This window comes from Phyllobates terribilis, unplaced genomic scaffold (genome assembly GCF_046119375.1).
Source record: "Phyllobates terribilis strain yellow unplaced genomic scaffold, ASM4611937v1 Scaffold_7__3_contigs__length_470593459, whole genome shotgun sequence".
In the NCBI taxonomy this organism is placed as follows: Eukaryota; Metazoa; Chordata; class Amphibia; order Anura; family Dendrobatidae; genus Phyllobates; species Phyllobates terribilis.
The window spans coordinates 296,080,275-296,108,178 of record NW_027362767.1 but is presented as its reverse complement, the minus strand read 5'-3'; the positions used below and the strand labels follow the sequence as shown (position 1 = coordinate 296,108,178).

At 41.3% G+C, this 27,904-nt stretch overlaps 1 protein-coding gene across 1 annotated transcript; it reads right to left on the bottom strand.

Moving 5' to 3' along the window:
- Nucleotides 1-18: 18 nt before the first annotated feature.
- ZDHHC15 (zDHHC palmitoyltransferase 15) lies at nt 19-27,838 on the bottom strand. The gene is made up of 12 exons (XM_073641017.1): nt 27,639-27,838; nt 24,149-24,175; nt 22,525-22,619; nt 20,455-20,575; nt 16,740-16,809; nt 16,589-16,621; nt 14,655-14,775; nt 13,620-13,752; nt 7,823-7,949; nt 7,602-7,711; nt 4,794-4,875; nt 19-3,156 (listed from the first exon to the last, which is right to left on the bottom strand). Exons 1-11 carry the CDS (start codon nt 27,772-27,774, stop codon nt 4,832-4,834), a joined length of 1,017 nt encoding a protein of 338 aa, XP_073497118.1. The 5' UTR covers nt 27,775-27,838; the 3' UTR covers nt 19-3,156; nt 4,794-4,831.
- Between the last annotated feature and the right edge of the window lie 66 nt (nt 27,839-27,904).

The following is a 27,904-nucleotide window of genomic DNA, read 5'->3' as shown; positions in this document are numbered from 1 at the left end:
AACACTGCACACAAAAGGTAATTATAAATTACACATCGATTTATTTATGACAGGCAGCAAATCCAGAAAAAAGAAATACATTGTGAAAATGAACATTATTGTCCCTTTAAAAAAAATCCCTGCAACAAGCATAAAAATAACCATTGTATAAAACATAAAAAGGCTTTGTGTAGTTCCAGTCCTGCTTAGGAACATAGTGCGTAATAAGAAAATTGACTGTCACACCGGTATGTATACAGTGCAGCTGTAACCTGCGTATTAAAGCGGATCCTTATACAAAGGGAGTCTATACTGATCCAGGCAAATGGCATCAGTCAGGAATGTTGTTAGAACGGCAGGCACCGCTTCTTATAGGAGAATGTAGGACCCGCATAGATATTTTGGATTTCCATTATATCATGAGCAGCGCAGTTTGGTAATGGAGTGGGAACTCATTCTCATACATTCAATTATGAATTAAAGGGAATCTGTCTTCAGCTTTGTGCAGTTTGATCTGGGGGCAGCATCAATCAGACACTGGTTCCATAATTTTTGCTGTGTAAGTTTTACTTTGAAACTCAGCTGCGTTGAAAAATGTTGAAAATCCGGCTGCTCCTCGCCCCAATCGCCATGACTGACAGATCTCTCCCTATGTGCATATGCCTGTCAGTCATCTGGAAAGAAGCCGGCCGGGGATGGCATTGGGCTAATCTTCCAAGACTTCCAATCATTTGAGAAGTAATTTCGTTTTTTGGTCCTTTTTTTACACTAAATTCTTCAAAATGGTGCACATAATTCAGGAATTTTGCGCAAAACAAAAATGCTCTTCATTTTAGTCTTTAAAGATGAATCTGGCAGCAAGTTTTTGCTATTTAACCTGAGAGACGCATGATATAGGAGCAGAGTCACTGATTCCAGCGATGTGTCACTTACTGGGCTGCTTGCTATAGTTTTGATAATCTCCTGCTGATAAACAGTGATTTTATCACTAGATGACTAGTAAACCTGCTGCCAGGTGGCCCTCTATATTCATGAACTCTGTATAACCCCGTCCACACCACTGATTGGCAGCCAAGTACACTGTGCATACTCAGAAAGCTGCCAATCAGTGGTGTGTGCGAGGTTATACAGAGCTCAGCATTCAGAGACCTGCTAGATCTGCAGAAGTGAGAACGGCAGCAAGCAGCCCAGTAAGTGACCCATCCCTGGAATCAGGGTGTCTGCCCTTACCTTATGCTGCTCTCAGATTACATAGCAAAAAAACTGGTTACAGATTCCCTTTAACCTTTTTTTGTGACTTTTTAAGTGTGAAAAGTTGCACGTTCTGCTAAAATGACACAAAATTTATGAACATTATCTGATATTTTTGTCTGATTTATCTGGAAAACCCCAAATCCTGTCCATGATGACAAAAAAAAAGTCATTAAAAAAGTGCGAATTAAAAGAGTTAGGCAAAAATGAAAAACAAGCGAAAAGCACCAAAACTAGACAAGAGGTGTAAATGCAATAATGAATCGGGCCCAAAGTATTTCAATGATCAGTGAGCAAAGCCGCAAAGTTTTAGTGTAAAATATACTTGGCTGCAATGTTGCATCCAGTGCCTGATTAAGGCTGCCTGTGATTTAGGAAGCATGAATCTGATGACAGGGTCCCTTTAATACACAGACATCACACTGATTTTCAATGGGTACTATGTAATACTTTATTTTCCCTGTGCGGGCACTGTAGTGCCAGGTTTTCCCATAGAGTACAGCTTTTTAAGGAGCAGGGATTGTCCTTTGGGTCTGATGTATGCAAGTATCCACATGTTATGGGCAATGACATATCTTCTAGCGGCATACATTAGGGCCATATGTTTGGTAAAAGCAGAGCACAGAAGATTTGCTGCGGCCCTCTAGGTAAGCATACAGCACGTAACCCTGCTCTGGATGAGCATGTAAACAAGCAGCGTTGTCCTGGGCCATAGTGTCACATATAATTTCACCACTTATAAAGTGGAGTAGAAAAATCCATCGCAAATCCTGCATGTTGTACATGGCGAATCTGCTGCGGAATCAGGCCAGATCAGTAGTTATGATCTGATTGAGCAACCACAGAATATTCTCCCTGACTAGACATATTAAAAAAAGTGAAAGTATATCCTCTTTAATTCAGAGTTAGATTCAACAAATTAATAAAAATCTATCCCCAGTAATATACATAACATGTAGGTATCTGTCATACCCATCATACACTCACAATGATTGATCACGGATCTAATGTGTGTCGTCGTTCCAGGGTTGTCGTTCCAGGGTCGCCAATCATTACTGTCGTGTTGTACAGGGTTAAACACATTACCCCCTTTATTTCCAGGCAACTGTGGTGCATTCAGGATACCCAGGAACTTGCCATACAGCAACCTTTAGTAATCAGGCATTAATGTGACCTGGCATGTAGCACGGTATCAAGTATTCTGGAGTTTAGGCCGATCATAGAAAAAGTATAAAATTTACTTGTAGATTATTTCAGGACTGTGGAGTAGTTTCGCACTGGAAACAAGTGGACTAGCAGAAGTTTTGGACTACTGGATACACAATATATACACATTTTTACGACAGGTACTCAGGCCCCCGAAATATCAGGGGTAATGCTTTGGTACAGGAATGATTTGGGCTGAGAGAAGGAACAAAGCAGGCAAGTGAGAAGCCGAATCAGCCTTGGATCTTCCCAGAATTGTTCTACAGTGCAAACAAGATCATTTACAAACACATGAAATATTCCTCACTCTATACTGGAAATACTGTGCGGACCCGACAGTCTCCAGTCTATTTACACAGAATACGATCCCTTCATTGCCCAGAGATTTTACAAAGAAATGCCCCTCCAGCATTATGTACAAATATGAAGCTACACAATCAATAAATTAGAATATCAAAAAAAGTTAAAGCATATCATCATCACTTCCGGAACTGAAAAAATCCTCTTGCATAGAAAGAATGCGCAGAGTTTTAATAAATATGGTCCTGTTCATCTTCCCCGCCCGCTAAATAGATACAACCTCCCAAAATTAAGAGCAGAGCACAGTGTGAACCAATCCCAAAGATGGGTCCTGCCGCTGTGCCATGTCCGGATGGGCCGCCAAGTGGGCTAATCTTCCTGCTGGGCATGTGGTGTGCAATATTCCCAGTGTTCTGGTCCCTGTAATACAGAAATCATCATCGCATAATTCCCCAGATACTAATTACTCTACAAAAAACCCTAATTACATAGTATATCTACATAGGGTTGGAAAGGTCTAGAGGCACCCATACACGTTAGATGGCTGTTGGCAGAATGAAGCTTCAGTCTGCAGCCATCTTGGCCGTTTCTCCCATACACAGGAGTGCTCGTTCGGCCGAGTGCTCCTGTGTACTCAATGGGAAAGCTGCCGGCAGACATTTCTGGTGACGGCTCATCTCCGGGAGAACAAAATGATAGTCAGTCCGAAATCAGACATGCCCAAACAACATCTCTACTGGCTGGAGATCAGCCGAACCCGTTGGACATCGGCTGGTGCTGCCGACAGTAATCTAATGTGTATGGAGACCTTAACAAGCCAGATTCTTCTTATTTGATCGTAATGTTTGTTTCCCTATTAATAAGGCGGTATCTCGCTCTACACTATGTATTACGGTGAGGCTAATTTGCATCAATTCTGTGCAGCGCCATGCGGAGTCTGTTAGCACTCGATGTGCCACCCGATGACGCCCTGTGAGGCACTGGCCCGTTATAGAAGCAATGCTTTTATAGGAAAATACCTATGTAATATAGAATGTGTTAAAGTATGTGTAATACAGAAAGTAGATAAAGAGAAACAAACACAAAGGGGTAAAAAATATTAAAACTTCTAAAGGAAAATGTCAGGACATCTGTCCATGAGCTGAATCTTAAGAGAAGGTGGGTCATAAGGCAAGACAAGGACCCAAAGCACACAAGTCGTTCTACAACGGAGTTAGTTAAAGGGGTATTCTCATCTCCAAGATCCTATACCAATATGTAGTAGGTGTAATAATATTAATATTAGCAAATAGCTACAATTAGAAATGTAGTATATTATTTGTTATGTCTCTTTCCTCATGTGCAGGCATTGCAGGACCTTAGGTATCCATGGTGTTGGCACATGAATCGGTGAGATTGCACTTTTGGTGCACAGTGTAGCTGTCAATCATCACAAACAACGGTTCACATAAAAGTCGTTAATGATGGTGCGCCAAAATTGGACAAGGTCGAAAGGTCGGTTAAGGTGAGATTGAAACCACATTAAAGACATCATAGGATTTTACTGTGTTATTTGATGAAGGTGAAACATGCAAGTTGTTTTTCAGCTGCAAAAACAAAAATGCAGACTTCATCCAAAAATTACCTTATTCACACGTCAGTTTTTGTCTTGTACATGAAAATTGGACAGTTTTAAGTGTTCTGTCTCCATTATTGGTCAGATTTTCAATTTTTACCATTTAAATTTCTCGTATGAAAAAACAAAACTTCAAACCTTCTCATATCGACTACTCATTGAAAAACAGACAGCGCTTGAATGACACATAAAAGCTGACTGGTGTCAGTATGTTTTGTGGACTCATTCACTTGAATGGGTGACTTTGATCAGCAAATCAGATCGGGATAGGACATGTATGTTTTTATTGCTGACCAAATAAAAGTGTGAATATACGAGTCCGTGTTCTGTCCATTCATTAAAGAAAACAAAACAAAACAAAGGACGGAACACTCAAGACAAAAAGTGATGTGTGAATGAGCCCTAACAGAAAGATAGCAAGTAGCATTGAGGTCAGACTTACAGCATCTTGAGAACTCCCAGCTAATGATCAGCTGATGATTATGTGTCCATTTCCAGGATTATGTGTGATGATTCATGAGAAGCTAAAAAGTAAACATTGGCCAATTAGTCTAACACATCATTACTTATTTACTTCCAGTCTATTATCGTGGGGTGCAATAATGCTACTGATTAAAAAGCCTTAGTAATTGCTCTTTAAGGGTGAGCACCATGCGGGATACCCCTGAAGGCATTGTGCAATTCTCCACCTGCAGTAGACAATTAACAGAGGCGCTAACTTTTCTTAAGGGGGGGTTGTCTCATCCTACTAAATGGGTAAAATTGCAAAGTACTTGTAAAAAACAAGCAACTTCACAGATTACAAGTTATTAAAAATGCTCCCAGTTCTCAAGAACAGGGGGATTTTTAATTGAATGGTTTACTTGCTCATTGCCTATGTTACTGGCCACCTCTGCAGGCTATCAGAGGTGGCTGGTTTCCTAGGCAAGGAGTGCACGCTTACAATCTCCTTGCTTTCAAGCCTGTAAGCACAGCTTTGAAGCTAGCAGGATCTGGCCACCTTAAAGGGGTTGTCCAGTCTAGTGAGCACGGCCTTGCTCAATACAAGTGTATGGAGAGGCCAGGCCCCGTCTAGTGGATGCAGCCGTCTAAAGGGCACCGTCTCGCTCAATACAAGTGTATGGAGCGTGGCCGCACTCACTAGATGAGTTCTGCCCAGGAGTATGTATAATGCATACCTGACCGCCGTTCTCTGCCCAGGATCCTCGCAGCGCACAGTGTGTGTGTTGGGAGGATTCAAGTGTCTGCAGTCACACAGAGTGACTGCAGATTTTTCATTGTAGACCGGACCTCTCCTTTAAAGCACGACTCCGGCGTTTTTTTATTTTACCGATGGAATGGTGTCACTAATCTAAGTTACCTGTCCGAACTATTATACTCAGCAGCTGCAGCCTTCATCTGTTATCGACACCGCTCCGGATGGCTCCAGAGTTTGCTGGGCGATCCGGAAGTCACAACTCAATGTAAGTCTATGAGAGCCAGAACGAGACCAGAACGCGGCTCTCATAGACTTACACTGAGAGCTTGTGATCGTTACCTCTGACTTCCCGTCAGTCAGGGGCTGAGGTCACAGGATGCCGGATTGGGACCAGAGTGGCATGGGGAAGAGCTGAAGACGGCGGATGGCGAGTATGAGACAGGGAATTTACATGAGTAGCACCACTCCAGAGCTGAAATAATAATAAAAAAAAGCTGGAGTGGTGCTTTAGGGTGCTCCTGTACTTCTCCAATGCTGCAGAGGCACATTTACCTCTACCTGCAGCATGGTAGAGGGTGCAAATCGGACAAATCTCTAGGAGAGCCTCTCCCCTCCTCCCGCAGCAAGAGGGGCGGTGCACTCATGAAGATGACACAATATCCCTTAAAAGAGAGTTATTGTCCCCAAATACATTTTAATTGAACCATACCGTGGTATAAGGGACTTAGCTCATATAAGAATTATACTAGCAGAGTACTTGTTACTAGTACTTTGCCTGAGAAAATAACTTAATTAGTATGCAAATAAGGGGGCTTATAAGAGCTCGGTGCGCGGTTACGCACTCTCATTTTGAATGTTGTTCGCTTCTCCCCGCTTCTGATTGGCAGCATTTGCTTCATAGAGCAAGCTGCTGCCTAAAGTAAGCCGGCATGTGTGCGCATGCACACTGACACTGCCTGTGCCTATTCAAGCACACACACACTGCCAGATCCGTTTTCTGCTCTGGCTCCTCTCTGCTGACACCACTTAGTGTCACACTGTCCAGGCACAGGCAGTGTCACACCCCTGGCAGTGTCACACCCCCGGCTGACTTTAGCAAGCTCTGTCAATCGGAAGTGTGGGAAACCTACAACATGCAAAATGGCGGTGGTAACAGTGCACTGAAGCCCCCTTATTTGCATATAAATTAAGAGTTACTTCCTCAGACACTATAATTATAAGAGTCACAGTGCTAGTGTGATTTTTATAGGAGCCAAGTCCCTTACAGCACTGTATAGCCCAGTTAAAACCCATTTTAGTGGTGACAAACTCCCTTTAAAGTGTAACTGTCATTTTAGGAGAACTGGCAGTGGAAGGGCTGTGTTTGCCTCTAGCTCCTCTCTCCATACAATTTTATGAGCACCGATTGCCATCACCTATCTCAGCAATCTCAGAATCACTAGCCAGGATCCTAGAAAAATTCATGAGGAACGGAAGTACCAGAAGATTGGAGAAGGGTAAATGTCCCTATCTTAAAAAACGAAAGAAGATGGAACCAGGAAATTACAGGCCAGTGAGCCTTACTTCTATACCAGGAAAGATCTTTGAACAAATTATTAAACAGCATGTATGGAAGTACTTGGATAAGAATAAGGTAATTAACCAGAGCCAGCATAGGTTCGCAGCAAACAAGTCATGCCAGACTAATCTAATTCCTTCTACGATGGAATCACTGACTGGGTGGATCAGGAAAGCATTTGATAAAGTATATCATACTACCCTTATTAAAAAAAATGACCAAGTATGGGATTCACAAGGCTACAGTTAGGTGGATTCATAACTGGCTCAGTGAGGGCATCCGTAGCTAACTATTTGCACCACGGTACTGCATAATCCACATTGTCAAAGCTCTTCCTCCCTGTAAGCGCAATTATTTCTTTAGGGTCACAATTTTTAATAACCCAAAAAAGGTATTAGGGAGCAATACAGACCCAAATATGACGATATGTACTGCAGCAAATTAAGCCAGGCAACTGATTCAGGAGAATTACAATTTATCTAGTGACCAATTACCTGAATTCTCGTCATCTGTCCCTTCATCATCCCACTGATTCACTCTGCTTAGAAGAGGGTTTTGAGATTCACATACCATTCTCATTGGAAATGAAAGTCCATCCCCAACGCTTAGAAAAAAGAAGTGGTAAGCGGTTATGAATAAGCAGTACTGTGAAAAATACGGATTAACTAGGGTTAATTACATGGTAAATGGGAATTGACAAAACCATATAATATACCTTGTAAAAACAGGGATTAACCACAGCTTTTCCCTCTTCCCAAATACTTGCTCCAGGTTTTTTCGGATGCCCAAGTGGAAACCGTTCTTATCAGAGCCACTGGGGAAAACTGGGGCTGAAAAGGCCTCTAGAAAAGTGCAAAATACATGTAGAAATGTTATGTTCTTATTGTTTTAGTGGTTTTTGGTTTAGCCTTTCTAATCTTGAGCTACCTGCAGGGAGAGATTGCATTATGCTGCTATAGGAACCACATGATGCCGGGACAATAATGTCAGAAGCAGGTTTTGTAATAGACATTACACATAAGAGATGTTTATAAAGGGCTCTTATGGGTGTGCTAAATATTAAAAGCAGCACTTTTAGAATTTAATTTCTAACATATAATTCTTTAAAGAACCACTGCAGCATTTTTTTTATTGCAGCACTGGAGTGGTGCCACTAATCCAAAGTCCCTGCCCCTAGTATTATACTCCTCAGCCACCATCATCATCTGTTCTCTGCGCCGCTCCGGTCGTCTTCTGTGGGTTGTGACCAGTGTTTGCTGGGTGATCCGGAAGTCACAACTTAATGTAAGTCTATGAGAGCTAGAAGGAGACCAGAACGCGGCTCTCAGACTTTCATTGAGAGCTTGTGACTGTAACCTCTGACTTCTAGCCAGTCCGAAGTTGTTGTCACAAGATGGCGGCACTGGGAAGAGCTGAAGACGGCAGCTGGTAAGTATAAGACTATGTACAGAGACCTTACATCAGCAGCACCACTTCAGCGGTGAAATAATGAAAAAAAACACACACACTGGAGTGGTGCTTTAAAGAGGACTGCTTGTATGCTCCATGAAATAACACTTCTGAAGCATCCTTTCTTAGAAGTCTGCATTGTGCTATTCCTCTGTTATGGTGGTAAAACAAAAGAATACATTAACAATTGGGTGTTACTAGTTCTGGGTGTGTCCGTACATAGTGTAACATTGTCCAATCACTGCTGGCAAAGTCAGATGGTGCACATAACCCATTTAATAAGGTAATAGGTAACACCCAGTTGTCAATTTCCGAGAGGAACTATAGTTAAACAATACAGATTTTTAAGAAACGATGTTCCAGACTTATTTCTTGAATTATTACTAAAATAATCACATTGAGAGAGCTGAGAGAGACTGCTTAAAGGGGTTGTCCTGTCTGTCTCAGAAAAGGTCGGCAATATCAGATCAGTGGGATTCTGGCAACCCCCTAGATCAGCAGTTATAAGCTCCGCAAACCGGATGTTCACACACTGAGCGGAGCTACAATATGCAGCGGCAGTCAGTGTGTAGCGACCTCTGCTGGTCACCGTAGAATACCTGGCAGTGGCCGTTACACATTGCATGGAGCGTCACAAAGCAGCTCCGTTCAGTGTGTAACATGCAGCCTGCGGCGCTTATAACTGCTGATCTTGTGGGGTGTGCTGGATGTAGGACCCCCCACAATCTGATATATATGACCTTTCCTAGGAATAGGTCATCAATATCTTTTTATCGGACAATCCCTTTACCCCTTAACAACTAGGCTCGTTTGGACCATAATTATTAAAAGCAATATTTTAATTTTTTTTTTGTCTTTGTCAGTAAAAAGAGCCACAACCTTTTTGTTGTTCCATTGATGTAAATAGTATAAGTGATTGTATTTTTAGGATGGTACCAATCTTGGGATACATGATATTTAAAAATTAGCTTTTATAATTTTTTTTTAAAACAATTCAGAGATTGCTTTTTTTTGCGCTTTACAGTACAGGAAAAATAACGTTGCAGAAAAATATGGATTTATTATGGAAAAATAAAGTCATTTTTGTGGCACTGCATTCCCAGAGCCGAACGCTTTTATTTTTCTATTAAGGCAGCAAAATGGGAGCTTCTGATACGTGGGAAAAGTTATAGCTTTTATTGGTACCATTTTGGAATACATGTAATTTATTCACTTTTTCTTGGTGTGTGTGAAATAAAAAAAATAAAACAGAACAGCAAATTGGCAGTTTTTTTTTTCTTCACCTGCGCTACAGAGAAGCAGAACCACTGATGTGGGTGTAAAAATCCTTCCAGGAAAAACAAATTATACACACACTCGGGACTCTGGAGTAGCAATTCTTCGATTGCTTGTATAATACTTTATAATGCACAGCATAGTACAGCATTACTGCCCATCACTGACACACAGGTGCAGATGTCAGACCATAAACAATTGTGTTGACAATGGGAGCCCACTTCCTCTAGAAAACACCTTAGATGCTGCAGTTTCTGTTGACAATAGCATCAAAGGGGTTAAGACTGTCAAAACTAAGGTTATCACTAAAATGCCCAGTTTTGGATATGTTTCCTTTCAAGCACTGCCCCTGCAAAATCCAGACAGTTGTCAAATAGGATGATATTGCAAACAGCCACCGGTCGATATTCTGGCAATAATGCCATGGTGCCCAGACCTTAAAGGGGTTGTTCGTTGCAGGTAGCTGTCACAGATGTGTCAGGTGTGACAAGACAGTCACTCTGGAGCCGGCTGTAAAAGGTCACTGCGCTTAGCATTGCAGACGCCTTCTTCATTCCCTCATCTCTGCTGTATAGCTATATCCTTCTTCTTTTAGGACCCAGCAGCGACCTCCACCTTCTGCTGCTGATTGACACACCCCTGCTGGGTAGTTAAAAACTCTCAGTTTCTCCAGAGAGGCGCTGGTGATAGTTCTATGTACTTCTGTGTAGGCTTGGAGTACTAGCAGTTGGCTAGTTTCTTCTTTGGTGCCCTTGGAGGACAGTTGGTGTTATCTCTCTGGTGTCTGCTCAAGCTAAGTGTATCCCCTTTGTTTGTCTACCTTGTTGTCTTTAGTTTGTAGAGTACTGATTAGTGCTCACCCTGTCCCCTCCCTATCTAGGGCCAAGTTCTAGGGACATTCAGGGCTTAGGGTCCTGCTCGGCGATAGGTGTGGAACCTTTATAGGGACAATAGGGCAGGCAAGGTGATACTAGATCTGCCTAGGGGTCTCCTCTCCCCCTTTCCCTAGTGTTTGGGCTTCCTCCCACTCTTCCCTTCGTGTTGTACTTAGTCTTTCCCACACCTTGAGTGACAGAAGACTGCAATAATCTCCACTTTATACTAAGTTTAGCATTACATGGACTGCCATCAAATTTGAGAAGAGCTCTTTCCAGGATTGCTCTGCTCATGACATCTTCATGCCTTAATAAATCAGAAAAGCTCAGGTTCACCAAATGTGAAAGTGCAATAAAAGTGCTTCCTTCAAGAATAAGGTTTAACAACCAGAGGAATCCGGATAGATCCACTCCTCCTTTTTCAGCTCTTACCGCTTCCTTCACATCCTCTTCCAGTGCCTTGAGGCCTACAAACATATTGTATTACAGAATACATTGTTAGGAAACCTGCCGCACGGGGCGGGAGGACAAGGAAACCTTTCATTCATTATTTTTCAGGAGGCTGTGTACTAGTCAGCCACAATCCTGGAATATACAGTGCAAGGTAACCTCAGACTTTGCACGCAGAATGTTCCTAATTAAGCAATAATCCCCTGCAATAAAGGTTCATAATTACCGGGGAGTCGGAGAAGTGTGTGAGTGGTTCCCACAGCAACAAGCCGTTATAATATTAGTCCTATTGCTGCGGTTTTCTACAAATGGATGTGTATTATAGCAGCTGCACAAAGGCTGCGATGTGAAGGAGACATTACCGAGCTGCTCTCTGCAGAGGGAAGATGACAAGAAGGACAAATAAAGGGGGCATTTACTAACGTGGGGGCTGATTCTTCTACTTCGGGCTCCACGGGAGTAATGATCACTTTCCACTTTTACAATCAAGAGTCGATCAGATGAGCTCAGACGGTGTCTTCCCGATAAAGAAGACAAGTAAGAATCAGATGGGACCTGGTTTACGGTATGTTTTTTTTTTTTTTTTAACTGGAATTTTGGGGACAAGAAATGCTGGGACCAGATGTGAAGTGGTAAGTCAGTAGGGAAATAAGCACCACAGTGAGGGGATGTGGCCTTTTTAACACTGTTGGTGCAATTGCTGCACCTTTGGCGTGTTTTTTCTTCAATTAGCAGCATGTTCCGTCATATGTGTGGGCAGACACAACTGTACGACTACACAGCAGCCTAGGTTTGCTGACAACTAAAAAAAATATAATAAAATGACAGTGTAGTATGCTTTTGGCCTAGCTATACTGTGCTTATTAACCAGTTCTGCACAGGGCGACTTACCCTTCTTCCTGACCAGGCACATTTTCGGGTTTTACCCTACACATGTGTATTTTTCACATTTTTATATTTTTTTTTTCTTTACAACCAAAGGACCGCTAAAAATAACATTTCAGATTGTGTTCTCATTTCCATAGAAATTATTTTTCTATATTGAACATAATTTTTTCGACAGGGTGGGGCTAGAAAAAGAGACTAAGACTTGCAGTGTCTTATTTTTTTTCATTTTGATTTATTATTTTTATTTTTTGCTTTTTTTTTTAGATCTTCTTTTATTTCATATATAATTCCCTACAATAAAGGTTTTAAAAGACCGTTGAATGGGCATTTTAACAACACATTACTACATTCTTTTAATTGCTGATTTCCCATACAACAGAGGCTGGAATATTATCCCCAATTCCAAGGAAATCCCAACCTCCTGGCTACATAGCAGAGCTGACTGAGACTCATAGGACCCAGCAGCTCCTGCTCTCTCTCTACAGTCATTGATCATATGACCACTGGGTCTGGAGGAGAAAGCATTGTCAGGATTTCCTACATGCCAGGGATGCTCAACTCCAGTCCTCAACAGTGCATGTTTTCAGGATTTCTTTAGTATTGCACAGGTGATGATTCCAACACCTTGTGCAATGCTAGGGAAATCCTGAAAACATGATCTGTTGTTGGCCCTTGAGGACTGGAGTTGTGCACCCCTACTCTATACTATGTACACACTGCGTGTTCAGCTTGGTGTATACAGCTATGAGAAAGCAGATATGGTAATAAACCAAGTTTTCCTTCTATATATGGGGCTTGGCTGTATCAGACAGCCAGCTCTCCGCTCCTTCACCCGCATGATCACATGCTAGCAGCTTACTCTGCACTGATGTTATAGAACGTCAGTGCAGAGTAAAGTGTGGACCGCCTGGACATTTAAAGCCTATGAGTGGTCCGGAAGTAATTAAAGTCTATGAGCATGTTGCCTTTGGAACAATTTAAGCCTAAGCTGCAGGCACAAGTTCCCTTTTGGCTGTGGCAGTATGGCTTCCAATGACCAAAAGATGCCTGTTAATACAAGTTTTGTTTTTCCTTTATTTTGCTCTAGTTTTGCTATAAAGCAGTATTTTTCTAACTGCTTGGCTAATTAGGGATCAGTCGACACATAACTCTGCAAAGATGTTTTGGTGAACAGCTGCAAAGAGATTGTGTAACACTCCCATATATAAGGCAGAGATGGTTTACTTTCACACGCCAAAGACTGATAGGGAATTGAGTTTTAGAGCCAATAGAGAGTATTGTCATTGAAAATGTCTGTAAAGTGATGCGGAATATGTTGGCGCTATATAAGCAACTGTAATAAATAAACAAACAATGTAAAATGTATTTTTGTGGCAGTCGTGTTCTTTAAAAGAAAAATAAAAAAACTAATTTTGGCAAAAAAATAAAAATCTGTATACAAAAATGACAGAAATTAGGCCCCAAGAATCAAGAAAAATTTGTAAAAATGTATTTGAAAATTAAAAACGCAACCTAGTTTGGTATTCTCTACCCCAGCATACCCAATAACTGATGACAGTAATGGGCAAAACTTACCAAGGGTAGTCCTGTTTAGTCCCACAAGCCAGCAATGGTATCCAAAAAGAAACATCAGGCTGATGAAGAACATTAATGAGACGAATAATAGGAAAAGCACATGGAATTTTGTACGATTATCTGTTAGCTCTGTCTGTGGAGACAAAACATTGAGATTTGGGTTAGTTTACCTCTGCAAACTAAAGGAACCTGCACCTGGATAAATATGTAGCAATCCAGAAAATGAAGCTCATGCCAGCAGATGGTGTCATTTTACCATTTCAGGTCCACACAAGTGTCAAGGCTTCCATTTCCATTAAATCTCGATCCCTAGCTTTCATTCTGCACATTATTCCTCTAGGTTCTGCTATAAATCTCTGGATGCAACAGTACAGCTTGAGCCAATACAGTCTTTTATCTATTGCGTGTAAACCTGTGATTATCCTCTCCTCTATGTTCTACTAACTAAACTAATAGATTATAAGTGTATAGTATGGGAGGCTAATCTGTGGTCTCCTGCAGTATAAGTGAGGGACAGGAGCTGTGTGGTCATCATCATTATCTTTGATATAAGCTCCTGTCCCCATGCAATTCCATCAAATAAGAAGTTCTGGTGGCTCAGAAGGTGACACCCTACATAGAACATAAAGCCATGTAATTCCCAGGGGGTCACCATGTCATCACATGACTTAACTGGATTAAAGTAGACCAGGAATCTCCAGAGAGAAAGGAACAACTAAATAAGTGAACACTAGCTGAATGATATCAAGTGGGAGACTAGTAACACTATGAATTAAGGAAAAAACAAACAAACAAAAAAAAACTACAGTGCTAATATAAAACCTGAAACCTGGCCCAACAGAGACCATTTATCTTCAGAAAAAATCTAATTAAAATCAATAAGGAAATTGGAAAATATTGGACTATGTTTTTCTGTAGAAATAATAGAACTCAATAATGTAGTAAAGTGTGAACAGAGGACAAGGAAACTAACATTGTACAGGACAATAGGATATTTATCTCTACATAAAAGTATAATAAACACACAATACTCACAGTCCAGTAATACAGGAAGTATTTGAACACCGTTGCAGCAATGTACGAACAGTACAGCATTGCGTATGCCAGGAACAAGAGAAAGAACTTGTAGTTGGAGAAGCCAATGCAGTTGTTCACCCTGAAAAACAAAATCATCTGTATAATATAAGACATTCATGTACCTTCATCAAAGCAGACGTTCTTATAAGGATTGGTAGCAAGACACTAGGCTATGAATATGTAATATGTGCAGCATGTAGACCCCACAAGTGAATGAAGGTGGCCAGTGTCAGCCCTTTAAGAGTCCCCATCTTCGGTGCATTGTGACTTACGTAGTAGAACAAGGACAAAGGTGGCGCTGTATTGTAAAAGCAAAAGTTGCCAAGGCATTGTGTGTAGCATCCGTCTCCTGGTGCTGCCGACTTATTATATTAATGGACACATTGTATTATTACCACTTAAAGTTCAAAATATTGTGGTGCTCGGATGAAAGATCCCAAGACTCTACCCTGACTCTACCCTGACTCTACCCTGACTCTACCCTGACTCTACCCTGACTCTACCCTGACTCTACCCTGACTCTACCCTGACTCTACCCTGACTCTACCCTGACTCTACCCTGACTCTACCCTGACTCTACCCTGACCCTACCCTGACCCTACCCTGACCCTACCCTGACCCTACCGCGTCAAACAGAGAGAAGAACCCGAGGACATGGAAAGTCAAAGGTCTGTTTGTAAAAAGAATAAAAGCTACTTTGGCATATATAGCAAGCACAAAAATGGCTAATCAGCCACTCTAAGGCTATGTGCCCACGATGCAGAAATGCAATAACAACCAAGGGCACAAGAGGAGCCGCAGAAAGACTAACTTTGCTAGAGTAGACTTCTTTAATTACGTCAAGCCTTTTTCCTTTTACATTTGGCGGATGTAGGACAAAATATTGTGCAGCAAATGCAATGAGAATTTCTTATTTAAAGTTCCCAGAATAAAAATTACAGGTTAGTCAGCCTTCATATATTTCTGGGAAAGCTTACTGACACCAGCAATAGAACATACTCTAAAAAGAAAGTATCTAGGTCACACTGCAAACAATAGATTTACCGGTGAATTAAATGTGTAACGTTAGCACAGACCAGTAGAACTAGTTGAATTAATAGTACTGCATATGTTACCAGGCAGGGGCAGGATAAATGACAAAGTAGGTGCAAAGTAATAAAGTTGTATAAGTAAGCCAAGACTTGGTAAACTTTATAGAGTAACATGGTATGACAAAACTTCATTCAGACATCCGATTATCACATATGAGTGCTATCCATGTTTTCACGGCTAGCTTGTACCTGTGATAGCCGATGGGGCCATTCATAGGTCCGTTATTTTCTGCAGACAGTGAAGTCCGTGGAAAATTGTAGAGACATGTTAGATTTTGATCAGAGGATTAGATCAAAACCAAAATTGGCAATGCAAGTCAATGGGTCATTGAAGAAAAAATTGATTTTCATGTACTGTGAAAATGGAGATTTTATTTTTGTTACTTCACCACCACGTACGAGAAAAATGGATCAAACTCGGATCATAATAATCGGTCCGTTTTTCTTCTACGTTTGGAAAAACAATGTGTGAATGAACCCTTATAGAGTTTCTATGACAATGTAATGTAAATTAGTCATATATCACACTTCTGCATAGTTTATCCATAACAAATACAGCCTGGTTGACAAAATGAAATTTCGGTGCAGCTCTGAATGCACTTATCTAGTCAAAATCTGGCTGCAAACCCAAGAAAGGGAAAAGTAGAAATCTTTATATCTATTCTTCAGTTTCATTGGGAAAACAAATGATGGTATGTAGTGCATCATCTGAAGAAAGCTTTATTTATAATGGACCTTCATTGCTAAAGGATTGTTGTTTATTAAATATATTATAGATCTTAGAAAAGGAGTGATACATACCAAGGACAATGATGATCCATCTTCAAGACACACCTGTGCAAGATGAATGACAAAAAGTCAAACTTGCAGGTAGAGACTGAACACGATGGGTAAATTATGAATGACACTGCATAAAAAAAAAAAAAAGTAACTTAATGTAGGTTTTACTTACATTCCACAGACAGAGCAATGATGGCAGCGATCAGGCTTTACCACCTGGCATCGGTCACAAAAACGAATAGCTGAAATAGAATTATCAGAGAAAGGTCAGAACACAAGTCATTACTTTATAATCCTCAAATAATATTAATAAAGAGCTGCTGACTTAATACAGGAGCTATACTGACGCCTCCATCTCATCACCAATTGTATCACATGATGAGAATATGCTAGAACTGATAAGTATTAGAAAATGTGCTTTATTATATTATATTAGCTGCATATAGCATAATTAGATTATAAACTAATTATTAAACAGGTTTTCCCATGAAAAAAAAAAAGTTAATTTTCATCAATACATCTTGGAATAATAAGTTCCAGAATTGGATGTGTTTAAATAAAATGTTCCTGTGCTGAGATAATCTTATAAATGTGCCCCTGCTGTGTACTATGTAATGGCTATGTCTGACCGTACAGGAACATGGTCTGATCATACCACAGCTCCTGGGCACGGGAGGAAGGAAAAGAGTATACAGACATTACAGCACGGGATCACAGCTGATTCTCTCTATGAGGTAAAACATGTCCATGTCTGTTTTTAAAGAAATAATTATTTGTGATCCCCTTCTACAATGTCTGTATACTTCACCCCCCCTCCTCCCCCAGTGATGTGGTATGATCAGATCATGTTCCTGCACGGTCAGACACAGCCATTACACAGTACACAGCAGGGGCACATTTATAAGATTATCTCAGCACAGGAGCATTTTATTTAAACACATCCAATTGTGGAAATTATTATTATTCCAGATCTATTGATTAAAATCAACTTTTGTTTGTGGGAAAACCCCTTAAAGGTCCACGCACATGACACCGCTATGTGAAAATACCCAATAAGTCAGCAGGGGTGAGGCATGGTAGACGTAAAATAATCACTGGGGTCTGCCTACAAAGACCAGAACGAAGTAGCGGAGCGGTGGCATGTAGGGTCTGTGAGTAATACTTAGTTTTTTATTTTAAACCATAAGCAGCCTTGACTCAATGTTTTTCCAAAACAGGACAACCCCTTTAAAAATAATGAAAAAAACCAAAGACAAGCAAAATACCCAAATACCTGGAAGTAAATAGATAAATCGCACAGTGCATAAAAATAATGATAAATAATAAAGCGTATTTTGTTAACATAATTTTGATCAAAATAATGTAAAAGCCATCCCGCCACGTCACGGCAACCCTTATGGGACAGTCCTAACTCTAATATTAAAACCTTACCATTTGTCATGTGACGTACATATGGATAAGGGCAGAGAGACTGGCCCCCTAGTAGAAGCATGGACCTGAGAGGCAGAATGAACATTTCAGCTCAAACAAAGGGCGGCCACACCCTTATATGCACTGAAGCACACTAAACTACAAAGAAAAAACCTGGGAGTCTGAACTGAAACGTAAATTGATGTGCATGCAAAGTGTAAATGCATGTTCACATACGGCCACTAGACAGAGAAAAACCAAAGACAAGCAAAATACCCAAATACCTGGAAGTAAATGGATAAATCGCACAGTGCATAAAAATAATGATAAATAATAAAGGGTATTTAGTTAACATAATTTTGATCAAAATAATGTAATGAGCTGAAAGGTTCAATGGTAAGGTTTTAATATTAGAGTTAGGACTGTCCCATAAAGGTTGCCGTGATACGGCGGGATGGCTTTTACATTATTTTGATCAAAATTATATTAACTAAATACCCTTTATTATTTATCAGTATTTTTATGCACTGTGCGATTTATCCATTTACTTCCATGTATTTGGGTATTTTGCTTGTCTTTGGTTTTTCTCTGTCTAGTGGCCTCATGTGAACATGCATTTACACTTTGCATGCACATCAATTTACGTTTCAGTTCAGACTCCCAGGTTTTTTCCCTTTAAAAATAATGTAGCAATAACATTGGGGAAGTGAATACAGAGCAGTATCCCTTTATTCAATTGATGCCGCTGTATGGCACTAGCAGCAATGCAGTGAATCTTTTCTCACGGTGCTGGTGTGGTAGTGATCAGTCCTTATGTCGCTCTAGTTGGTAGAATTCTTCCCTATTTTACAGTGTCATAACGTCCATTTACACTGGACGATTACAGTGAGCGAGCATTCCCAAGAAAGGGAGTTCGTAAGAAACAGCTCGCCGATCGATTGTTAAATGTTTGTCGGGTGAAATGATTTTTGTGATGGACAAAAGGATCTGTTTATGCACTACACAAAACATGTGTATACACAGTGTGTAGGTAGTAGCACAGTCGTGTGTTGATGTAGCAGAGCTGTGTGTGTGCTGTGCAGAGTGTAAAAGAAAAAGAAATACAAGCACAAGCTTAATTTTACCAGACTTGTAGCACAGCACTTAAAGGGGTTGTCCGGCCTTAGGCTACAAGTCTGCGGTCACTCCATGTGAGTATAGGCTTGTGAATCTTTACATTGCACGCACTGCGACGAGTCACTGGTGGGCGCTAGATCGCAGGTATTCAAGTTGTATACATGCAGTCACATGCCAACTAGACACGCACAACCTTGCTCAATGCAAGTGTATTGAGCGAGACCAGACATGTCTAGTCGGAATGTGGCTGCAAGTATGCAAATCACATACTTGCAGTCACATAAATGCTTACTCCTGGCCCCGGAGAATCCTTATAGCATGCCTTATGTGCGATGTGAGGATTCAAAAGTCTGCAGTCACAAAGTGACAGCAGATTTGTAGCCTAAGGCCGGACAACCACTTTAATTTCCAATGGGCATTGCAGTGAGGTCATTCTTATTGGGAAGGAGTCACGGAGGTTTGTCTTTTTTTTTGTATTTAATAAAGATGATACTCAATTTGTATATTTCTGGTCTGTGCATTTATTTAATGTTTTCTGTCTTTGGAAATGATTGTGCTTTTTAAATTGGCAGCGCCCAGATATCAGTTTAGGTGGAACCTGTCTCTGTGTCCTCTTTAACCTGTATGGTCAGTGCAGCAGAAAAAAGATACACTGATGTATACCGCCCCTCCGACAGAGGGATCCCAAAAACACATTTATCATGTACACTGGAAGCTTTGCTTGTGTATAAGACAAGCAGACATTGCAAAATACAGTTTTGTAAACCCACAAAGGATTATTGATTGGGTAATAATAATGGCATGAATGCAAATATACCTAAGAAAATGATTCATTGCAGCCTCATGTGCCTTTGTAACGTTCACTTAGATTAAATATTGAATTTAATCTATTACAGAACCTGAATCAGACGCCCTCGTACAACACGTATGATCAATTGCTAAACTTAAGACATAAAACAGGTTCACATTTTGACGATTTCTTTCAGGGCTTTCGTACAGACATGTCAGCACTTGGTTTTTAAATAAATCAAAGCGGTGTTAGAGGTAGATGTTGATACCAAAGTTACACATATGGGATAGAAAAAGCAAACAGAGAAAGAATAGGGGCCATTTGCTGGCACTGGTCAATGGTTCAGGTGCACCATAGCTATTGCTTTCTTTTGCATCTCAGAACGAGAATAAGTGAATGGCTTTAATGATTTTCAGGTCTGAGCTAAGAGGTTTCACAATCAATAGGCTCATCATAAACCGACATGTTCTTTAAGAAGGACCTTCAATTTACAGGAAGAGAACAAAGAGCAACCATGATCCAATAATACATAGGACTGGTCTGCACCGTGCAGGAAAGGCCTTATACTGACCTCCACTCCCGGTGCGGGTGTAAACCGGCAACTTCTTAGCAAACTCAGACAGGATCTGTCGCTGAACCTCCGGGCGCTCCTCAATGTCATAACGCTCCTTCTCCGCATAGGGCAGCAGAAACTTAAAAACACAATTATATATATATATATATATATATATATATATATATATAGTTCAAGATGTGCTGTGGACATATACATAGGATATGGATTATACAAAAAGCTTGTGCTGAGAACGGGACAGTGTTGCCCATAGTTCCCCATTCACAACATGCAGTTTTGGCTTCTGTATTTTTTGTGATACCTGTTACGAGTATTTAAAGGGAACCTGTCACCAGGTTTGACCGATATGAGATACGACCACCACCTTCCAGCCTTGATATAGATATATATATATTGACAAGAAAAAGAGCTTTTATTCTACTCACCTGGGGGGCGATCAGGTCTGAGGGTGTTGCTCATCTTGGTCTCTTCTTCTTGCGATGCCATCCTCTTTCTTGGTTCGTGTGGATGACTTGTCCCTACATCATCCACAGTCTCCCTGGCACTCCTGGGCAGCCATATGTCTCTGCGCTGACGAGTTCAGAGTAAAGCACTGCAGTGCGCATGCGTCGGGGCTCTTTAATCTTTCCGGACGCGTGCACACTGCAGTACTTTGCTTGCCCTCGTCAGGGCAGAGAAGTACGTCTGCACAGGAGCGCGATGCCGGGGGGACTGTGTGGATGACGTAGGGACGCGTCATCCACACGAAGCAAGAAGAAGGACGGCATTGCAAGGTGAAGGGAGACTCCGAACCAAGAGGAGAGATGTTCCTCGGATCAAACCACCCCCCAGGTGTGTGTAATAAAAGCTCTTTTTCTTGTCTTGCAGGTCAGATTGGGGACTTATATACAGCATTATAGAATGCTGTATATCATGGCTGAAAGGTGGTGGCCGTATCTCATATCGTTCAATCCTGGTGACAGGTTCCCTTTAAATAATTTATAAGAGAACCAGACAGACTTAGGACCTGCCGCAGTTTGTTTCTCTTATCCCATCCTTAGTGTTTTCAGGTCTATTTTTCCTCTTTGATGTTATATTTGCTTTTTGTTTCTTTTGACCCGTTTGGTTCCCGTGGGCAATCTTTCCACTTTTCCTTTGCGTTGAGGTACACATGGCTGGATGTGTTACATGCTGGTGACACTGAGCTCAGGGATTTCTGAGTAACAATAATGGCAGCTTTTTATAATCCTTCCATTTGATTTTGATGGCTGGATAAATGTTACATACAGACAAACTTGTTAAACAACTAAGCTGTATTTACTACAGCAATTATGTTATCCGGTACATCCGTACAATTACATAAGGGCAGGATCATACATGCGGACAGACTTGGATTTTTTTTTAGAGTGCTTTATTTCATGTACAGAAACTGCAGTAGATTTCACGCAGAACTGGCTGAGATTTCTAAAAATCCCACACAAGTTAAGAACTTAAAAAAGTTTTAGTATGAGAACCTCTGCAGGTCACTCAGGTGGACCTTGTTAGGTCACATTGCCCCACATCAGCCTCTCAAGAGGTAGAGTTCCAGGGTGTCCATGGCTGTAGATGTAACACATGGTGGCCTGGCTTTGGAAGAGTGAGGACCACTACTTGTTAACCGGTTTGGCCATTTTGCCATACACCGAATGAGGTCCTATCTGTCGTGGGAATAGTTGATCGGTGCAGGTGTCCTTAAGATAGGTCATGAATGTCATAGTAATGGAAAACTCCTTTACATTCCTGTGTCTTCAACAGAACAAATGTGAGGTTGCAGGCAATAAGAGCAAATGGAGGACTGAGGTAGAGTCATATATTCTCTAAGGGGCTGACGTAAAGCATCACAGAGGGTCTCTCCACTCGTATAAATGCCACTTGTATTCTGTTGACCGCACAGACGGAGCAATCACTGGGATCCGGTTTCCATTTATCAGTTCTTTCTCGTTATCCTACCTATGTCAGCTAATAAAAGCAGTGATTTAACCAATTATGTGGGCTGGGTAGATTACTTTGGTGCACGTACAAGTGGCAGCTCACACAACGGGTACATACCTTTTTTGTTGGCTGCTTCGGGAGGGTAAAAATTGCTTTCCAATAAGTCCAAACAAAAAGCAGGAAAACAATGTGGAAGATGAACAGGTAGACGGCTGCCAGTGAGAAGGACAGAGAACATTAACATATTAGATTAGCTTTTCAAGATCACTTATGCTTCAGAACTGGTTAAAACATATACATATTATATATGAATCTATGATGTCATACAGCATCCCAGAGAGGGCACAACGCACATGTAAAAACGAGGCACTTCAGAAATGGTACGGACCCTCTGTAATATTTAGGCGCAGGCTGAGAGTACAGCAGAAGTAATGGGGAGTAAAGGGACAATAGCAAATGCATACTGACATTAGATGGCCATGCTCCCTCAATGCCTTTGCTATTTTCCCACGTTTTTTTTCCGTTTGTTTGCACCCTGTACCTACAAAGGTTTTGCCTGCCTTTTCTTTGAGCTGGACATTATATTCATGTAGTTCTCCATGGCTGTGTATCTTCTATCTGGGCTCAGTCTTTCTCAGCCTTTATCCAAATGCATGTCACTTGACAAATGGTAAGGTTTTAAATATTAGAGTTGGACGGTCCCGACTATGGTCACCGTGAAGTGGTGGAATGGCTTTCGCATTTTTTTTAACTAAAATTATGCTAACTAAGTACCCTATATTATTTTCATGCACTATTGCTGTTTATTTAATGCAGGGTATTTGATTAATATTGATTATTTGATTCATATGTTTCTGTCTTTGGCCAGTGTGAACGTGCACTTACATGCTGCATGCACACCAATTTATATCCCAGTTTGGCTCCCTTTAAGGCTGAATGCAGTGATTTTTGTTAAGTGATCACACTGACTCCACATTAAGAAATAAAGAATAAGTAGAGCCACGTGCTGACTGTAGTAGGGTGTATGTGAAAGAATGTATCCTTTAATAATGTCACTGATAAAACAAGGCACTATGGCAGAGCGGGGAGGATAAGTCAGTGGAACCAGTAAGGGTCACATTCCAGGCACTAATGACACTGCCTGTACGAGACCAGACCAGATTGGTTTACAGTAACTCGCTGTCTTACAATACCGTGCTAACTGTGATTACAGCGAGTCTGACATGTATCTCCTGACACACAGAGGCTTCCCACTGTCAGCAAAGGAGCGTGACCACAAATACAAAAAATTATAGAACTTCTGGAAAACCCACCGAGGGGGCAGATGAGATGGAAATGGTTACAAGACTGCAGGATCAGATTACAGACGCGTCTGTTACCAAGTATGTATGGAGACACAAAGACTTGCATAGGAGCTGTATACACAAAATGGGAACGGTTTTTATATACTAAGAGCTTTTTCTTAAATGTGCAATTTTCTTACAGTTTGTGGTATACAGTGATTGACAAGTGCTATAAATAATAATTTAAAAAGCGTAAGCCGATCACAAGTCGTAATACGGCATTATGTGGGTGGGAGCCCACAATCTACCATGGTGTTACAGGTCACATCACACCAAAGGGCATACATATGAGATATAATACTACTCTGGACAAAAGCCCTACAGAACAAATACGACTGGTAAATGACGTAGGGCGGCCAACAATTATTATATGATGATACAAACAAGGATTATCTTACCTTTTTCCAATCCATCTTCTACGGTCTCTATAGCAAAAAAAGAATAGATACATTAAAGAGAGGACAAAAAATAAAAGCCACCCCTGAACAGATTACTTAGAAATTCCCAACATTACTCGACTAAGTTCATCAAGACAACCCCTGTCCGTATCACCAAAAGGAGATAAAAGAGGGTCTCCTGTGTCCCCAAGACCCTTCCTGTATATGTATATGAACATGTGTGAAGGGTGTAGAGGCATAATGGGCATGTCGCAGATGCTTCCATATATATTAATGGACAATGTGTGCTTGAGCCTTTTGTCGGGATTTATTTCCAAAGAATACAAGTAGAGAGCACGCTGCTGTACCCCAAGACCACGGCAAAGCCACGTCCTACATCTACGATGGTTCTTTTAATATTGTGAAGAACCGGCTCTAGAAAAAAAGAAACTGAATTGCTGTAGTGCAAGAAAACTAAGAGTGAAGAAGTACTTGTGGTTTGTGGTTTTGCCTCCTACAACACAAGATATTCTCTGTTCTTCACCCGGCACCAGTGAGTGTCTGAAGACCACAGCGGGGATGGTTCCTCTCCATCACTGGGCACGCTCATGGAACATTTCTCCATTTTCTGAATGAAAACTTCAACAACATAAACTCCTGCACAATCCTGATTGCGGCTCTTAGGGCCGGCTCACACGGCTGTACCGAGGCCTATGTTCTCATCGGCTATTCCTGGCCTGATTGAAAGTTTCATGACCCAAACTACCAGAAGCATCATGGGTGTTTGTAGAATAATGACAGTTCGGGTCACAAGACGCTCTGAAGGGTTGAGAATTGTGATGACAAAAAGGAGGAGAAAATATGGAAGCGATACATTCGTGTGAACCTACCCTTAAAGGGGTTTTCCCACAAACAAAGTACGGTCAATTTTAATCAATAGATCTTGGAATAATAATAAGTTCCACAATTGGATGTGTTTAAATAAAATGTTTCTGTACAATGTGATTTTCTGTTTTTCCTTTTTAGATTCTGTCTCTCTCAGTTGAATTGTTCTTAAAATAAAAATGACAGAACTCTCCATTCTTTGTAGGTGAGAAAACTTGCAAAATCGGCAGTGTATCAAATACTTATTTTCTACAGTGTATTTCAGGCTGAAAACCCAATTAAAAAAACAAATGTTTTTGGCAAAACTTTTGACATTTTATTTTTAGTTTTTCAGGCGGAAACGTCTCATGAACTGACATAATGCTTTTTTATATGCTGGAAAAACAGCGGCGTGTGAACGATAGGCGAGTTTCCACATTTAAATCAATACAAAGCTTAGTCAAATAGAATTTAGATTTTGCTCCAAAATTTCATAAAAACAAACACAAAACAGCTAAGTGTGAACATACCCCAGCAGTGTATACGCTCCATGTGCACATACTCTCTATGGGGTTTCTAGCTTCAAACTTAATTTCATTTCTCAGATGTTGAAAACTTCTTTATCTTTCTATTATACTTACAAGTAACATTCATAAAGACTAGTGTACGGGGAAAGTGGAGCTGTGGTCCATAAAATCTAAGCATGTTGCCATTTTTATTTTGCCAAAACAATGTAAACAGTGAAATCTGGAATTGGATATGTGGCTAATTCTGATCTGTCACCAGATTTCACAACACAGCGGTATACAATAATAATAAATAAATAATATCCTAGATCTGATTAGGCTGGTGTACTTACAATGAAAATCCATGTTAGAAACGCTGAATAACCCTGATAATAAAATGAGCATTTGATCAGACCTAGCTCATTCTAATATCTCATACTAAACCTGTTAGAAGGGATTATGCAGACATTCTGACATCGATTTCCAAAGTAAGTACAACAACCTCATGAGGTCTCAGAGATCTATTTAATATTGTATGCAGTTTATATTGTGAGATCTGGTTGATGGATCCGTTTTAATTCCTAATCTCTGTGTCCCTTTAGTGAACGGAAACATTTGTGTTTACATCCAGAAGCTAAAACTCCTCCTGATCCTGTGACAGCTGGGTCACATCAGAGGAGGCTGTCACCCTCTATAAGCAATTAAAGGGGTTTACAGTTTTTAGAAAAGGGTACCCAGGAGCCGATTGTTTAGAAACAAATGGTGCTTTACTCGCCCTCCTTGGGTCCAGCATTCAGTCTGCACCGTTGCCTTGGTGTTTGAAGCTAATCAGCGAGGTCAGCGGCTACACAGGCAGAGCCTCTGAGCTCAGTGATTGGCTGCAACTCTGTCGACTTGACATCAGTAGCGTCGGGACTCTGTGCTGGACCCAGGGAGGGTGAGTAAAGCAAAGTTTGTTTTCAAAACACTATGGCTAGGGACAAAAAATGTCCTAATTTTTCCATTCACAGACAATAAAGACCATAACAATGGTCAGAAATTGAACACCAAAGTATAAAACGTGCAGAACTTTTCATATGTAAGCGGTGCTTCTATAATCTGGATGTTATCAATACTGTGGATGGCAAGAAGAACAAACAAATCATTCCAGACGTGTCACTGGAAGCAAGGATCACCAAGCTACCACTTGCCTACTTTGGACAGATCATACGAAGAGAGCAATCACTGGAGAAGGACATCATAGTCCGAAGAATAGAAGGAACAAGGTGAAGAGGAAAACCAGCAACCTGATGGCATCATACTATCAAGATAACGGCGGATAAGACTCTGGTGGACCTATCTAGGATTGCTCAAGATGGATCCATCAAGTCGCCATGGCTCAAGACTGATCCGAAGGCCGATAAATAAAAAAATATATAATCTGAAACTCCTATAAACAGCGCCCCCTGTCTGACACTACATGTCAATGGAGGAATCACTGCCACCAGTACACTGCATTTACAGAAACGGCTGCACCGATTAATAGCGTTACTGGTACGTATGTCACAGACGTCTCTATCTGACGCCACTAGAGACCACCACTTTACACGGGACGCCATGGCCCAGAATTATTCATTATATTATATATATATTCTCTATATGACCCTACTGGAGACCACCACCCTACACAGGACGCCATGGCCCACAATTATTCATACAGGCGCCCTAACTGCACCAGGCGGGAGGAGGGCGCGACATTTCTTTGGTTCTTCTTGCAAATTATATCCACCGTTATATTCCTGACCCTCTGTGGCTCTGAATGCCGTCCATTAAAGGCTGAGAACAGACTGGTGCCCGTAATGATATAGATGCCCCTTGTCTTACTGCCCCGGGTACGTCACACACACACATATATATATATATATATATATATATATATATACCAGCATTTATAAGGGACGCCTCATATAACTTTGTGGAGAACACTGCCCCAATCTTTGCCCTCCTTACATGCCCACTGTGTGGCCCATAGACAGATCGATGTATCCGCCGATACACAGTGACAGCCGAGCTCTGCAGGGAGCTGCCGGCGCCGACACTTCCTCCTCCGGCTGCAGCAGACGGTGGACATTGCTATGTGACCCCTCGGAGCCGCCACTCACCGATGCACAGCTCCCACACGTACGCGTAATACGACCACAGCACCACAGAGGAGATAATGACAACCGGCACCCAGGACAGCACCCGCTGGCAGCACCGCAGCCCTCTGGACAGGGCCATCCTGCAGCCACTCTGCATCCTGCTCTATGCGATCGGCGCTCGTCAAAGCAAGACTTCTGCATCGACACTCGATTAACACCAGGGGACGCACATGCGTCGGGTTTAGAGTTTGTAGGTTAGCGCCACCTGGCGGATGCCCGTGTACTCT